Raw genomic sequence first — 16,528 nt, 5'->3', positions numbered from 1 at the left:
TTCTTTGGGCGTTTCCCAGCAAGGAAGCCCACCTGTCTAGAGACAGGTAACCTGATTCCTACACTAGTAGGAGGTGGGACAACTTGCCTCTAAGCCACTTTCCAAAATCCTGTGATTCTGTCTGCAGAAGGAAGCCAAACCCAGACAAGGGCGCAAGGGCTGGGGAGACACACAGGGTGCTGTCCCAGGGAAATCCCAAACTGATGTAATCCCAAAGCAAATGTGCGGGCCCTCTCACCATACTTTGGCCCATTCAAGATGTGTCTTAATGTAATGGACATGAACACTAAGGAAGAACTCCCTAGCACTCCAACATGAAGTGATTTCTGGAGCAGACTGTGACCAAGCTCAGGTTGCACTGACCTTCCTGGCAGCTTGGCTGCCCTCCCAGAGGCGCTCTGCCCCCACCCAGGAACTCAGGCAGTGGAAGCCTCTGTGCAGCTTCATGTACCTTCTCCTACTAGGATCACAAGCACATTACAGACCTCGGGGCTCTCCTGAGCTCTCTGGGGTCACCAGGTGGTCCCCATCTATGCCAATTCTTAAACCCCCAAGTTTTAAGTTCTCTTTGAAACTAGAGGCCTCACCCATTGCGGTGAGATGTCACAGAATATAGATTCTACCCATTACAAGCTTTCTAATTTCACACTTTTCTTTTTGTGATTTTTGGATGAAAAGACCTGCCAACCAACTTGCCAAAAATGAGATGTCTACCACACGTAAATTAAATTTGAATCTAGTTTATTTGCAGAATTTTACTTAACCAATTCTCATTTCTTCCTGTGTCTCATCACTATATAAAAACTCATCCTTTGTACAAGCAAGTAAAATGCCAACAATGAATAAGAAGTGAATATTGCACATTTAATGACCAAAATAACTTGTGGTTTTTAAAGGCCACACTAGGCATGTGGGTAGGAGAAAAGAGCTGAACACATTTAAGAAGTATTTGCTGCCACTTGAGTGATTTAAGCCATTGAAAGAAAAATAAATCCTAAACGTCAGTGCTCGGGAGATACTACATCAGTACATTAAAAAATAAAGTTATAATGAACAACATTCCTTAGTGGTTTCATTACCCCAAAATAGGGTCAGTAGTTTTTTTTTCAAGTTATTGTCATCAGAAATCAAGAACCTATCTAGACTGAAGGAAACTTCAACTACCGCTTCTATAGGACACATGATACCTCTATAATGAGAGAGGGTCACCACGGACCAGGACCATCACAGACCAGGACAAGCTCAGTATTAGTGCCTGGCTGGGTGCCAAGAACTTTACTCAGCACAACCCAGATGCAAATGGAAGATGACAGGAGGGAACTTTTTTTTTAAAGCATCATGCTTCTTTTCAGCATTATACTCTCCACTTTGCTTAATAAGACAAACTTAACTAAGCAGAAAATTTTTCAGCTCAAAATAAAATTTTACTAGCTCAGAATAAGGTGTAAAGTTGGTCCAAAATGCAGAGCAGACAGTTTTGAAGGATAAGTGCAAAGTGCCTTATTGTTAGACCTGCAACTGATGATAAACCGAGCTCTGGAGCTTGCCTCACCACTGACTGAATGTGCCAACCAGAGGGCACAGCTGCTGAGAGCTGACGCTGCCCACATGTCCAGGGGAGCAAGCTTTGCTGCGTGACCCACACTAGTGTGGCCGACCCCCAAAGCAGAGACCAGGCTGAGGGCACATAACCTAAGGAGGCACACTGTCTCGGAGCCTGCAGGCGGGTGCCACCTTACATGTGTGCCCTGGGTGCCTCATTTGTTTTACCCAAGTCCTGACCCTACTATTTCTGGGCATGGCCCTTTTCTAATAACGTGGGCTAATTTGGGCAGTTTTCCCAAAGGGCAGCCCTGGCAGACATCATGGGGGCAAAGGACTAACTAAAGGCACTAGGCATTTCGTTTGACGAAGGCTGAGGGCTGGGCAGACAGGCAGGGTCAGAGGTGTGACGAAGTATGAAAATTTCCAAAGGTCTGAAGGTCTGTCAGGTGGGGGCAGGAGAACAGCTCCAGCAGAACTATGACCAGCGTTACCAGGAGGCCAGTTTTAGCCCAGTATAAAGCAGAACTACAACCAAGCTCACCAATGGCCACCTGGGCTTGTCCATGAGGGGCGGGACTAGTGGCCACAGGAAAGGGCAGAGGAGAGGCTGGAGGATCAGGGCTGGGATCCCTGCTGAGTGGGAGATGGGACCAGGTGAGCTTTAATGCCTCTACTGACTTCAAAAGTCATGATTCTATAAGATCTGCTTCATGCTCCAGAAATTATTCATTTCAGGTTTTAAAATCCAATAGAGGGACTTCCCTGGTGGCACAGTGGTTAAGAATCTGCCTGCCAATGCAGGGGACACGGGTTCGAGCAACTGGTCCGGGAAGATCCCACATGCCGCAGAGCAACTAAGCCTGTGCGCCACAACTACTGAGCCTGTGCTCTAGAGACCGTGTGCCGCAACTACTGAGCCTGTGCTCCGCAACAAGAGAAGCCACCGCAATGAGAAGGCCGCGCACCACAACGAAGAGTAGCCCCCACTCGCCACAACTAGAGAAAGACCGTGCGCAGCAATCAAGACCCAACACAGCCAAAAATTAATTAATTAAGTTTTTAAAATCCAATAGAAGACTGTGTCTCACCTTCACTCGAAAGGAAGAAAGGGCATGGACACACTCACTTGCACAACGTGGATACACTGACTGGGAGGAAGGGGGTTGGCACTTGGTTAAGAGAGGGTGGGCTGCTCAGGGGTTTTCATTTTCTGGACCCAGCTTCCCCCACCTCGAAGAACTGAGAGACTCAGGCAACCTCGAGGAGGCAGACGTGACTGTGACAACAGGCTGATCGTGTAACCACCAGCGACTCGTGCCAGGAGCTTCAGGAACATGGAGGGTGGGCCCTGGCCCCATGAGGCTGAGCAGACGCATCAGCAGGACCTCCCTCCCTGGCATCTGTGCCTGCAGCGTTCTGCAGAGTTAGGAAGGGGAGCCAGGAGATCAGGGGGTCGAGTGTGCCTCTCTGGCCCATCCTGTGTGGACTGCAGAAAGGAGAGTGGAGAAGAGAAGAGGTGCTTTTCATCAAGCCCAGGAAGCTGCTCTGCATCCCCATCTGAACCGGAAGCCACTGCTGGCCACGTATGGGGAAAGTCTGCACTAGTGCACCTTCAACGCCGCTCCGGCACATAGGTGCCTTGGTCTTACTGACCCAGGTATCAACATGCAGCACTGGTAACTGTCTCTGAAACAGGCCCTGCGCTCTCTGGAGGTGACTATTTTGCTAACAAAAGCTCATTATTCCTGAAAGCCAGTGGGCAGACCGGTCTATTCTTTCCCAGGAGGCTACAGCAACATTGCCACCTTCTGAACTATCTTAGTGTCGTCAAAGCAATTTCTTAGCCCAGAGCCTCTCATAGGAACCTATGTGGTGAGTAAACCTTCCACTGTTAAGCGTGAGAGGAAGTACTTTTACCGACCATCTCTGATGATCAAGTTACAGTGTCAAAAAAAACATGATATCAGGCATAAAAAAATCTGCATCAACTTTAACAACTGAAATACTTTACAAGATAGTGTGATATCCCTAAAAATCGGATTCTTACCAGCTACAACCAAAGATTGATTTATTTTTTTATAATTTTTACAGAGCAAATACATTATAAATATTATAAACCTTCAAAAATTAAGATTAAACATAATTTTCTTTAAATGTATGTACTGTCACTCAAAAATTTCATTCTAGGATACCAATAATTACATCCTCCTCAAAGAAAACAGCACACAGAATATTTCCTGTCATAAAATCTTTGTTGCCAAATCAGCCATGGAACTGTCCACAGCTTCTAAAACGTGTAACAAGGAAAGCTCTGAGATGCGTCCCTCGGAGATGGACACTTAGTGGCCTACAGAACTTGGAGGCTAACAGGGATGATCTTTACCAGAGCATTTCTGTGGGGCAGAACTGTCTGTCCAACTAAAAAGATTCAAAATAAAGAACAGCTCCTACACACTTGCAAATGTTGGGGGAAGCACCCCAAAACGATATTTGGAAAGAGATTATCTCTCAGTTAATCTATACCCCAATCCCCCTGCTAAAAGCTCTCAGTGACTAAGACATTTTTAGGTAAATAGCCTCGGGCTATAGATAGCCTGCAAACAAAAGACATGTTATGCCAGCTGGACAAACAAATCAATTTTGAGCCAACAGAATTATGAATATGATGACAGAAGTCAAGGTGCGAATTCCGGGGGTGGGGGGGACATGACAAGAGCAAGCAGATGGCAGCAAAACACCGCAACACTGCAGACAGGCTTTGGTAATGAACGAACTGTTAACAACAGAAGGCACGTGACGATTAAAAAACAGCCAAATTTCAGTTAAGTCTCCTGACCTGACCCAGTTTCCACCGACCAGTGTTTCAGCAGGTTTGCTAGCTTCATTTGAGTTTAAATCTGGGGTGATAAAACAAGCAGGAAACAGAAAGTCAAGTTCTCTGTCTCCGTCTCTCTCAACAGCAGGACCTTCAGATATCAAACTTGCTGTCTGGAAAGAACTGCAAATTTACATGTCTACAGGGGCCAAATAAGATGTGAATGAAGGAGCGGGCTGGGGTAGGACCAAAGGGAATGTACATCTACAGTGCACTGGAGAGAGGAAGCCCTGTCTACACTCTCAGCCATGGAGATCAAACAAAACACATCTGTGCACGACATGCTCCCCACAGACCGCCAGCACGCGCCCCCGATGTAGACAAATGGCTCCCTCTCTATGAGGACACATGGCTGGATGGAAATGGACTTGTCACCATCTCTGCTGTCCACTATAATCAGGATCAAGTGGTCACATTTTAGACAACGACTCACTTTGATTCAGCATTCTTATCTCCCTTCTGAGAGAAAAATATAATAATTTAAGCTGGTATATTTCCCCACATTTGAGAAACGCAGAAATTTTCAAAGCTTTTTTACTTTGAAGGAACACAACTGGGATTCAAAAGTGAGGGTTCAACACGATTCCCAAAGTAGTTATATCTGGCACAGGAGTCTTGACATTTAAATGAAACAGGAAAAGACAGAAGTGGAGACATACGAAAGCACCCCACCTGGGGTCTCATGAGATGACTGGATATTCGGCAACTGAGAGTGGCTCTCTACCCAAGGAGAACTTCGTAAGTTCTCCTGTTGGATGAACATAAAAATTACAAAGTCCCTGGAACATTTTAAGAGCTAAGGAAACATACACATACACATGTGCACATGCACAACAATTATCTAGTGCCCACCAACTTGCATCTCAGTCAACTAATTCATTGGCCAAACTGCAGTGAAATTGAGCAAAGTTACTTGTGCAACAGCAAAGTTAAATGTAAACATAAACAGCAACAGGTTTATCAAGAGCCTCAGTGTTACTATCGTATGTTGTCCAAATAATGCACTTCTGGATAGAGACAGTTCACAAGAAGAGCCAGGAAGCTTTTCCCATCTTGGAGGCAATGGCCAGGATGCTTTATAAATTGTGCGGCTTGCAATATCTGATCCTGGTATTCAATGTACTGTTTACTTGATGTCAAGGATTCAAGAGCATTCAGAGCCTAAAAGACATGGAAGACAAGAGGGTTAACCACATGCGTATAACATGATTCCCGCAGGTGTAGCACACCTGCCGAAGTCACCTGGTGCAACTGTGAGCCTCCAGGGAAGCCTACAGAACTGGAACTAGATGTCTCAAAGGCAGGCACTGATTAACCACAAGCAGAAGGAGGCCGGCAACCCAAGCTTCTCTGGCGTCTGCCGCCTTCCACATGCAGCCTTCCCTCTTCCTGGCCTCTGCTGTTTCCCAACCCCTCCCCGCAGAGTGCCACTGCTGCAGCCCGGCTGTCTTCCTGCTTTGTCCTCCTTGCCCCAGTGCCAGCACTGCAGCCCTCCCCGCCAGATCATCTACTGCCTCTCTTCCTGGAGACTCAACCTGAAACCACAGGCATCAGCTTTAATTTGCTGTTGGGTTTGTTCTCAGATTACAAAGTAATGTCGTACTAAACCGTGTAACTAGATGAAATTCAGAAGAAACCAGTGGTTAAGTGCTGCTGAGGGTGAATGATAAGGTTGTTCTATCAGCCAACTAACACAACGGACAGATCAAGTTCCTCTGGCTTCCACCCAACAGAATTGACATATTCCCATGCTTCTCTTCGGGAATAAAGAAAGAAAAACATTCTTTACTTCCATTTTAATTTTTCCTCCCTTCATACTGGGAGAAGAGAAGAGAAAAAGACTGTATTTAGAGAAAACAAACAAAAAATCAGAACAATGGTTCTCGGGGGGTAGGGAGTTTTGTTTTCCAACTATACGAGCTCACCCACCCCTAGCATTCTGAGTGTGAACTGTGAAGTGCCACTCTCCTGCCTCTCATTTATGGGGACCACTGCACTAGAGGATATAGATTAAAAGAGGGAATTTCTTGGCTCAGTAAATAAGGAGGGAGAAGATTTTTTGAGATGGCAAATGAACAGGCAGCTTAGAAATAAATTACCAAGTGGTTTAAGACAGAAGTTCTGGGGTTGAAAATCAACAATGGAAGGGATTTTGGTACCAAGCTAACTGTATGAACTGTATGAACGGAGTTAATCTAAGAACAAGAATCAGTGGGAACAGGCACTCCCACTAACCATAGCGTCCGTATGTCTCTCTCTTTCTCTCTCTCCCCTTTTTTTTTTAAAAGGAACAGTCTACTTTGACAGTTTGCCTAAGAATAATCATTTTATACAAAGTTGACTTCTTTCCAGTCTGAAAACCCTGATGACAAGTATGTCATCACTTAAGTCTAAAGGAAGGCCGGCAAAGGCTGGCAAGGCCTGGGCGACCTGCCGGCCGCAGCTAAAGCAAAGCTATGCTCCAGGTGCTAGTGGGCACAGGAGAGCAGACTTCTCAAATGCAGCCTGAAATGCATGGCACCGACTTCACAACCGCCCCCTGGGACACTCATCTGCCCACTTGTGATGGCTCTTATACGACATTAGGGATGCAAATGGTGGTTGTCTAATCAGCCGGTGACAAGTATCGGGTACTGTAAAAACCAAGGTGCCTGTGAAGAACCTGATTTTTTCGCTTCATCTTTGCTCTTAATACCAAGATATCACACTGTACATGGCTGGCCCAGACATGACAATGCTGCAAAAGACAAGAGCTGAGGGGTCTAAGCGTTTACCGTGTACAGAGACAGTACCGCAGAGCAACAAGAGTGTGACACTGGACCCGGACAGGCCCAGTGAATCCCAGCCCCAGCCCTCAGGGACTGTGTGATTTGGGACAAATTACTTAGTCTCCTTCTGTCTCCATTTTCTCATCCACAAAACCAGGATAATAAAAGTTTGTATTGTATAGGGTTGTTATGAGAATTAGAAGAGTTAAAATTTTAACTCGTTAACATCAAGTGAGTTAAAACTTACAACAGTGCCTGACATGCAGTAAGCACTCAAGAATGCCAGCCATCATTTTATATTATATACCTTTGTACCTGGCCAGGCTGTTTATGGGTGAAAATAGTTATGGGAATGGGGGACCACTGCCATGTTTTTAGAACAAACAATTTTTCACAGCTACCATTTTGTCCACGTCAGCCAACACTGGTCAACCCCCAGACTCACAAAACAGAACCACCGCCTTGGCTCCAAGTTAAAGCCCAGCTGACCTCTACCGGTCTCAAGTGTAGTCTCATCTTCTGTGTCTGTCCCCAGCCCCAGCTTGTGACGGGTCAGCACACAGTCATGTCATCAGAACCAAATTCGATCCTAGATTGGCTTGCCCATGGCCTTGCTTCTTCTACAAGGGTAGTAATAGGGCTCTAGGCAAGTGCCTACAAAAACTGGTTTAAAATCCGAGGCAGATACATGCGTTAACCATTTTCTAGTTAGTAGAGCCCAGCAGACGGTATGCCGTGCTGCTGCCCATCATCATCACCAGGTCATCATCACGTGTAAAGACTACAGGTGCCACCTCCCCTCCTCCTGTGGAAAACTTCTAGCCCTTAACCACAAAGCTTTTTACTGACCTGCTGAGCTTTCAGGGTCAGATGTAATTCAGAGCCCGGCTTCAAACGGATCTGATCCTTGGCAGGAACCTGAACTGAAAGAAAGGCAGCCATGCCTCGGGCAGCCACTCGGAACCTTAAGTGTTAGGGAGGGATTAGAAGAAGTAAATGACTATTAAAGTAAGCATTTTAAAATAAATACCATATTTTCTATTAAAAAATAAGATGAACACATCTCCAGACCTACTGTTGTTGTTAGCCTCTTCAGGAAAACTGTAAATATGATCAGGGAGTCTTTATCTGCCCTTCCATTATCACCACGCAAACAATGAAAACATAATTCAGTCTCAGGAATGAAAGTGTCGGCAAAGATACAGAATAACTGGAACTCTCAGCCACGGCTGGTGGGAAGGTTAAAAATGGTGCAGGTGCTACGGAGAACAGTTCAGCAGTTCCTCAAGAAGTTAAATATAGAGTAACCATGTGACCCACCAATTCCAAAAGAACCAAAAACAGGTGTTCTAACAAAAACTTGTAAATAGCTTTCACAGCAGCACTATTCACAACAGCCAAAGAGTGGATACAACCCAAATGTCTATCAACTGATGAATGGAAAAACAAAATGTGGTGTGTCCATACAATGGAATATTATTCAGTCATAAGAAGGAAATAAGTACCAGCGCATGCTAAAATATGGATGAGCCTTGAAACTTTATGGGAAGTGAAAGAAGTCAGTCACAAGAGGCCACATATTACATGATTCCATTGATATGAAATGCCCAGAACAGGATATATAAAGTAAGGAATCTATCAGTGGTTGCCAGAGATTTGGGGAAGAGGGGAATAGGGAGTGATTGCTTAGTAGCTACAGGATTTCCTTTTGGGATGACAAAAATGTTCTGGAACAGAACAGTGGTGATGGTTGCAACAACATTGTGAATGTACTAAATGCCACTGAACTGTACATTTTATCATTTTTTTTTCTGGCCGCGCCGTGCGGCATGCGGGATCTTAGTTCCCTGACTAGGGAACGAACCCACGTCCCCTCCAGTGCAAGCACGAAGTCTTAACCGCTGGACTGCCAGGGAAGTCCCTGAATTGTACATTTTAAAAGGGTTATTTAGCACGATAATTTTATGTGCCGTGTATTTTACAATTTAAGTGAATCAAATCACACAGTCCTGCTAAATTCTACCACAAACGAAGGAGTACGATGTTCACTGGTTTGGACTGGGTGGCTCCCAAAGTTGCAGCCTGCTATTCCATAAGAATGCTGACATCAGAATAGCAAGAATTCCTTTCAAACCAGATAAGGCCTTTAAAAGAAAACCATGATGCAAATAGTCTTAGGAGATAAACTGGGGCTAGTGGCAAATTCTTTCACACCTTGGAATTTTTAGCAACAAAAACCTGAATGTATTTCTCCTTACTTATCCTTCTAATCAGTTAACTTCCACTCATCTTGACTTAACAATTCTGCTAGACCGAGTCCCTCATGGGACCTGGGTTTCCCTGACAAAGTGTTGGCTGTGAAGCAGCTGACCGGGTATTTTAACCTAACCTTGCACACCGTCACTGGCTCAAAGACAAAAAGCATTGAATAGTGTGGTCAGGTTACCAAGTCAAAATACAATGAGATACTGCTAAAAAAAAGTCTTTGAACATAAAAGTTGTTTTAAAATGGAAAAAATAAACACCCTTTTTAAAATGTAAAGATGTAATCAGGCTCTGACTGTTTTCTTCTTAATCTCTGGGAGGACCCCAGCTCAGCTCCTAAATAGAAACTCTACCAAGTATCACACCCCTTAGGTATGTGCAGGTGTCTGTGGCCCGTTTCGAAAAGCAAGAGCAGGTGCTTCCTCACCTGTTAGACAAGGGCGACTTCCGGCCCAGCCCAATTGCCCTGAGAATCCCTGAACTGAGCCTCTCCTCGGCCAGCAGGCTCTGACGGCCCTGAAGCGTGAGCAGAATTCGAATGACAGACTCCGTCAAGACCGAGTCATTCTGCTCGGTCTGAACCAGGGACAGCTGCAGGACTTGGTGCCACCACAAAAACAGCTTTGCTTCTTCCTGCATAGAGCTGGGGCGGCGGGGAGGAGGAAAATCAAATTCAGAATAGATTCTTTCCACTCTCATTTAACTGAAAGTCCACACATGAGTTTTAAGTGTAAGGGACATTTAGTACTTTAAAAGCTTAGGTTGACAGGTAATGCTGTTAATAAAGTATTGGGACAATAAAGGAACAGCTGACATTTATTGCCCCTTCTACATGCCAGACAGCATATATGAGCTCGACGTCCCTTCACTTCATCAAGTGAGGTAAACGTTGTTGCCCCTAGGTAACGGATACGGAAGCTAAAGGTGGTGCTTCAAAATACCTGTTTTAGAAAATAAAAAGCCTGCTCAGAAAATGGGCCCATGCAAGGAAAATCTTTCTAAAATACCTCATAGCCTTGTTTCTTATGTATCACTTGGGTCTGTGCACTTAAATGGACATTAACTTAAACCCAAATTCAAGCTATCCCAATCCCATGGGTTGGCTGTAGCAACCAGAGGGCCAACATACCTTGGATACACCTGTTCCAACCACTGGCTTAAGAGAAGCAACACTTTCATTTCGTTCCTTAGCGTCTGCTCACTATTTAGACACTGAAGCAAGTAAACATAGAGAGTCAAGTAGCTGCCGAGGGACAGGCACTCCTGCAGAAACTCTTCGATGGTGAGCTCGGGAACTTGAAGGGACACCAGAATGGGGCCCCAACCTAAATTCTGATTGAGGGAGCCTAAGAAAAGAACACCAAGAGGTAGAGAAAGGTAAGAGCAAGAATCAAACTATTTAACTACTCTAATGAACCTTTTTACTTTAAAAGCTTCATGTCGAGACTACTCACATTGACCCTGGAGGGCCTGACAATGCCTCATGGCTTGGCTGGAAGCCCTCACACTAAATGCCTTTGTCCTGGTTGCCAGTGCAGAGGGTTAAGAAGTCAGGCATCATGGCTGCATTTTCATAAATCACCTCTTTCACCATATTATGATCATTAAAATCACATGTAGGCACTGCCTATCCCAGTTATCTAAGAATTTTAACTTTACCTAATACCATTTTTAAGTATGTTATGAATACTTGTGCTTTTCCGAGGGATATTATTATTACTCTATCCTTCATAAGCATTTTTTAATTATCAAAGTTTAGTTTGACTCATATCTTGACAGAAATTCTTGAAAATGTTTCACAAATTGAAAAAACAAATTAGATTTTTTTTAAAATTATTTATTTATTTATTTGTCTGCGTCGGGTCTTCATTGCAGTGCGCAGGCTTCTCGTTGCGGTGGCTTCTCTTGTTGTGGAGCACAGGCTCTAGGCACGCGGGCTTCAGTAGTTGTGGCACGTGGGCTTCAGTAGTTGTGGCACGCGGGCTCAGTAGCTGTGGCTCGCGGGCTCTAGAGCGCAGGCTCAGTAGTTGTGGCGCACGGGCTTAGTTGCTCCGCACGGGCTTAGTTGCTCCACGGCATGTGGAATCTTCCCAGACCAGGGCTCGAACCCATGTCCCCTGCATTGGCAGGCGGATTCTTAACCACTGCGCCACCAGGGAAGTCCCAACAAATTTGATTTTAGCAACACACAGTAAACAAATTTGGAGCAAGAGTGTTATCCTAATGGTTCTCAATTCTTTGGGGGGAATGGGAGTAAGGTGACATGGTGACACACATAGCACCTTCCACAGGGGGACATGGGAACATGGATTATTCACGTGTTGTCAAGAAAGGGCATGGGCAGGTTGCAGGCACTTCCTAGCATTCTCACTCCAGTACCCTTCGTTCTCCCCTATTGTGTGCATGATGATGTATATCTGGGTAACAGAGTCAAGAAGTACTGCTCTGAGCAATTCTTTTTAACCAGATCAGGCTGTTTCCAGAATCTAAGAGTTTAGAGGTAGGAAATAGAAGACAAAGTGGGAGTGGGGGCGGGAGGGGAGGTGGTAAGAGAACTCCATAATAGTTTAAAACACATGACAAAATGCAATAAGAGGACATATGAAAAACTTTAACAAGTGACAAAATAGAGAAAATTAATACAGTGGATCATTATTATAAAGATTCTGGTAGATAGTATTTGCTTTTAGGACTATGACTAGGCCTATGACGTACACAATTTGCCTACCATAAAAGGATTGGTCTGACACTCCAAAACCCACATAAAATGGATTAGAGGTTCCCTCCCTTGAAACATGATGGTACCAACATGGGCCAAAACTTCTCATGCTAACTGCACATCTTTATGAAGAAAACAAACTATATTCTGAAACATCAACAACATTTACAGAGATATTAGAACAGTACAATCCCTCAACAGGAAGGGTCTGGAAAGGTACCTCCTTCAGACAAAGCTTTAATCTTCCTTGGAAAAGATGGGTCTACTGAGAGCCTGACATGACGGTCCTCTTACCCTCTTTGAAGTAAGCAGTGATGCAGGCTTCCGTCGTCTCGGCCATGTGGCGGACGGAAGCCAGGCTCTGGCAGGCGGCTGTTAACAGGGGCAGAACCACCAGCCCATGCACTTTCTGCCCAATCCAGGTCTGGATACTGCCTCGGAGGAACTCTGCTGTTGGGATAGTCGCGTTGTTCATCATCATTAGGACTTCCATAAAGAGGCTGCTGAGGGCCATGTGGCGGGTCTGGCTGTCCAGATCTGAAGGGGAACATAGACAACACGTTTACAAAAGGCTGCTGGTATGACGATGTGAATGTGATAAAGGGAACAATGGTGCTTCAAACTAGCTGCTCTCCAGGGGCCACAAGGAAAATCCTTCTGTGTTTAGCTTTTAAGGATAGGATGTGGCACATACATACTTTGTAAGAGCAAAGCAGGAACTACTGCGAGATCCTTGGTTACGGCGTGTGGCCAAGCGATACTTTAATAAATAGACAAAATACACAGATCTCAGGAGTCATTTGGTAAACTAATTAGAAACAGTACCTCCACCCCTACCAATGTCAAAGTTGTAAATAATTCTAGAATGATTTACACAGAATGAAGGTTATTATTTAAAACTAAATATAAAAGTAAGGAAAGGAAAAACCTTTTTACAGACTCCTAACAGCAGCTCTTATTTCTTTGTTTTTTAAATAAGAAAAATGCACAGACTGGGTCTTTCCAAAATATTAAAAGGTGAAAAAAAGAATACAACACAAGAAAAAGAACAAATTCATTTTAAAAGAGAACTGCAAATAAGTGACTGAGGTAGATTCCTTCTTCACATCCAAGAATAGAAAATATTTTTCACTGAGGGTGTGTTGAGAAAACTATTCATCAGGCATAATTTTTGAATTGTACACTTTATTTTTATTTGTTTTTTCTTTTTCGGCTGGGGCACGCAGCTTGTGGGATCTTTGTTTCCCGACCAGGGATTGAACCCGCGGCCCTCGGCAGTCAAATTGCAGGGTCTTAGTCACTGGACGACCAGGGAATTCCCTTCATCAGGCATAATTTTTGCCAACTTTTTCTAATTCTCCCTGAGTTGGGTTCATTGTTTCAAGGGAACAGAATTGTGGCTTTCTCACCTTGAGGCTTTGGTATTTATGTCAACATGAGTGGGGAGGTCTTATCACACCCATCAAACCAAATTCACCCGCTTGCACAGTGTACAATAAACCCTAACTTAATGTTATCATAAGATCTACTGATTATCAAGCAAGGAGTTTTTTAAGCACTAAATGTGTGTGAATCTACTTTTTTATATATAAATATTCTTGTTAATAAAGGCCTTATCTCTGAATTCCAGGTGAATAAATTTTTTTTCTGATTTTTAAAAAAATTTTATTTTTTTATTGAAGTACAGTTGATTTACAGTGTTGTGTTAATTACTGCTATACAGCAAAGTAACTCAGTTATACATATATACATACATATATACATTTTTTTCATATTCTTTTCCATTATGGTTTACCACGGGATATTGAATTTAGTTCCCTGTACTATAGAGTAGAACCTTGTTGTTTATCCATTCTATATATAACAGTTTGCATCTGTGAATAGCGATTTTAATCTATCTTTTAATTATGACTCATGGGAACAAAAAATGATTGCAATAAGCCTCCTAATAGATCGCAGCCTCTCCCCTTCCCATTCATCATCAACACAGCCAACGAATGTCGTTCTTAAAAACCAGAACTGATCCCATCACTCTTCTGATTAAGATCTTTCTAGAACGCCCTTCACTCCCTTTGCCTGCCTATTATTCAATCTTCATGGCCCAGTTACATATGACCAACTCTAAATCAATTTCTCCAGTATTGCCTGCTAATTCTTCTTTCTTTTCTTTCTTTTAACTAGTTTGCATATCCCGAGCCAAGGGATATGCAAACTAGTAGATGATGTCAAACGTTTAAAAATGGTTGTACCAATTTACTCTGTGATCAGCAGTATATGAGAGTTACACTGATCCACATCCTCACCAACACTTGGTATTGAAAACTTTTTAATTTTAGCTAATCTGGTGGATGTGATAGAGTATGCCATCAAGTTCTTAATTTGCATTTCCCTAAATATTAACAAGGTTTAGCATGTTTTCATATGTTTATTGGTTATTTGAATATTCTCTTTTGTAGAATGTCAATTTAAGGGTCTTGTTCATTTTTTTCTACTGGATTGTCTTTTTCTTCCTTATTTTATCCAGTGTGACAATCTTAGTCATTCACATTTAATGTAATTACTGATGTGAGTGGGTCTAAATCTACTATCTTACTATATGCTTCCAATTTGTCCCTCCAATTCTACATTCCTTTTTCTTTTATTTCCTTTTTTTGGATTATTTCTTATTATTCTACTTTTTCTTTCTTTTAGTTTGGAAATTAAATAAATATTCTTTTAACATTTTCATAGTGGTTATCTTACAAATTACAACATGCATTCTTGATTTTTCAAAGTCTAATGTTAACTGGTTCCCAGACAATGTTAATTTCCTATTACCTTCCCTACTGTTACCATAACCCAACAACACATTACTATTACTGTTCTATAGAGTCAGATTTCATTTAGATTTTCCTATACATTTACCAGTTTCATTGTTCACCCTTAGCCTCCTCCTATTTATCTTCTCTTTATTATCACTTTCTTTCTAAGCAGATTTTGGTTATATTTTGTGGTTCTTTTTATAATTTCTTAAGCTCAGTGTTTATCTAATTAATTTTCAGCTTTTAGAAATTTTAATATAAACATTTAAGGCCATGAAATTAAGTTTCACTTTAGCTGAATCCCACAAGTTTTGATGCTCTGTTTTTTTTATTCAGTTCTAAATATTTTAAATTTCTGTTATTGTTCCTTTGGTCATCAGTTATTTAAAAGTTTGCTTCTTAATTTCCAATGTATAGTTTTTTCCCTCCTGGTTATATTTTGTTACTGATTTTTAAGTTCATTGCACTGTGGTTAGAATATGTGGTCTATCTGATACCAGTCCTTTGGGATTGATTGAGATGTGCTTTAACCCTAGTAATGGGTCAAGTTTCTTAACTGTTCAATGTGAGACTGATACAGTGTGCATTCTGCACTTACAGGGTATATCATTCTCTACATACTCATTACATCCAGCTGTGCTATTCAGACATCCTATAGCCTTACTGATTTTCTGTCTACCTGATCCATCAGTTAGTGTGAGACATGGGTCAAAATCCCTCACTGTGAGCAAATTTGACATTTCTCTTCCTAGTTCTGTCAATTTTTACCTTATGCATTTTCTTCCTGGTGAATTGAACCTTGTATCAATTTCCAACGACTCTCTTCATTTCTAATAATGCTTTTTTCTTATTTATTTATGTAAGTAATATGTGTTTTTTATGTATGTATGTGTTTTTCATGCAACTTAAGGGCAGGAACACACACAAGAGATTGTCTGGCTTGGTAATGCTTTCTGCCTTACAGTCCTATCTGTCTCATACTGATATAGCTGTACCAGCTTTCTATTTTAATATCTAATGTGACTGCCTTGTAGAAAGCTTTCTATATCCTATGCTTTAGATATACTTCTTATAAACAGCTTAAAACTGGATGTTGGGGCTTCCCTTGTGGCGCAGTGGTTGGGAATCCGCCTGCCAGTGCAGGGGACACAGGTTCAAGCCCTGGACTGGGAGGATCCCACAGGCCGCGGAGCAACTAAGCCCATGCGCCACAACTAAAATAAAATTTAAAAAAATAAATACATAAAAAACTGGATGTTGTTGATTATTAATCCAGTCTGACAATCTTCGTCTTTTAACCTGAGCATCAGTCCATTTACCTTTACCGATATATTTAAATTTTTTTTTTTTTAAACATCTTTATTGAAGTATAATTGCCTTACAATGGTGTGTTAGCTTCTGCTTTATAACAAAGTGTATCAGTTATACATATACAATATGTTCCCATCTCTCTTCCCTCTTGCATCTCCCTCCCTCCCACCCTCCCCATCCCACCCCTCTAGGTGGTCACAAAGCACCAAGCTGATCTCCCTGTGCTATGCGGCTGCTTCCCACT

General features: G+C 42.7%; 1 protein-coding gene across 4 annotated transcripts in view; it reads right to left on the bottom strand.

Moving 5' to 3' along the window:
• Positions 1–724: 724 nt before the first annotated feature.
• Positions 725–16,528, bottom strand: part of EPG5 (ectopic P-granules 5 autophagy tethering factor) — a 136,283-nt gene continuing 120,479 nt past the window's right edge. For all 4 annotated transcript variants that reach the window (XM_082353305.1, XM_082353306.1, XM_082353307.1 and 1 more), the window contains exons 40-44: positions 12,467–12,709; positions 10,583–10,799; positions 9,881–10,096; positions 8,038–8,152; positions 725–5,581 (exon numbers count right to left, since the gene is read on the bottom strand). In XM_082353305.1, the coding sequence (XP_082209431.1) occupies positions 5,399–5,581; positions 8,038–8,152; positions 9,881–10,096; positions 10,583–10,799; positions 12,467–12,709 (974 nt within the window). In that variant the 3' untranslated portion in view covers positions 725–5,398. The remainder of the gene's footprint in view (positions 5,582–8,037; positions 8,153–9,880; positions 10,097–10,582; positions 10,800–12,466; positions 12,710–16,528) is intronic.

This window comes from Balaenoptera borealis (assembly GCF_965194805.1).
Source record: "Balaenoptera borealis genome assembly, chromosome: 14".
Lineage (NCBI taxonomy): Eukaryota > Metazoa > Chordata > Mammalia > Artiodactyla > Balaenopteridae > Balaenoptera > Balaenoptera borealis.
Note: the sequence above shows the minus strand (reverse complement) of the source record. Positions and strands in the feature narration are given on the sequence as shown.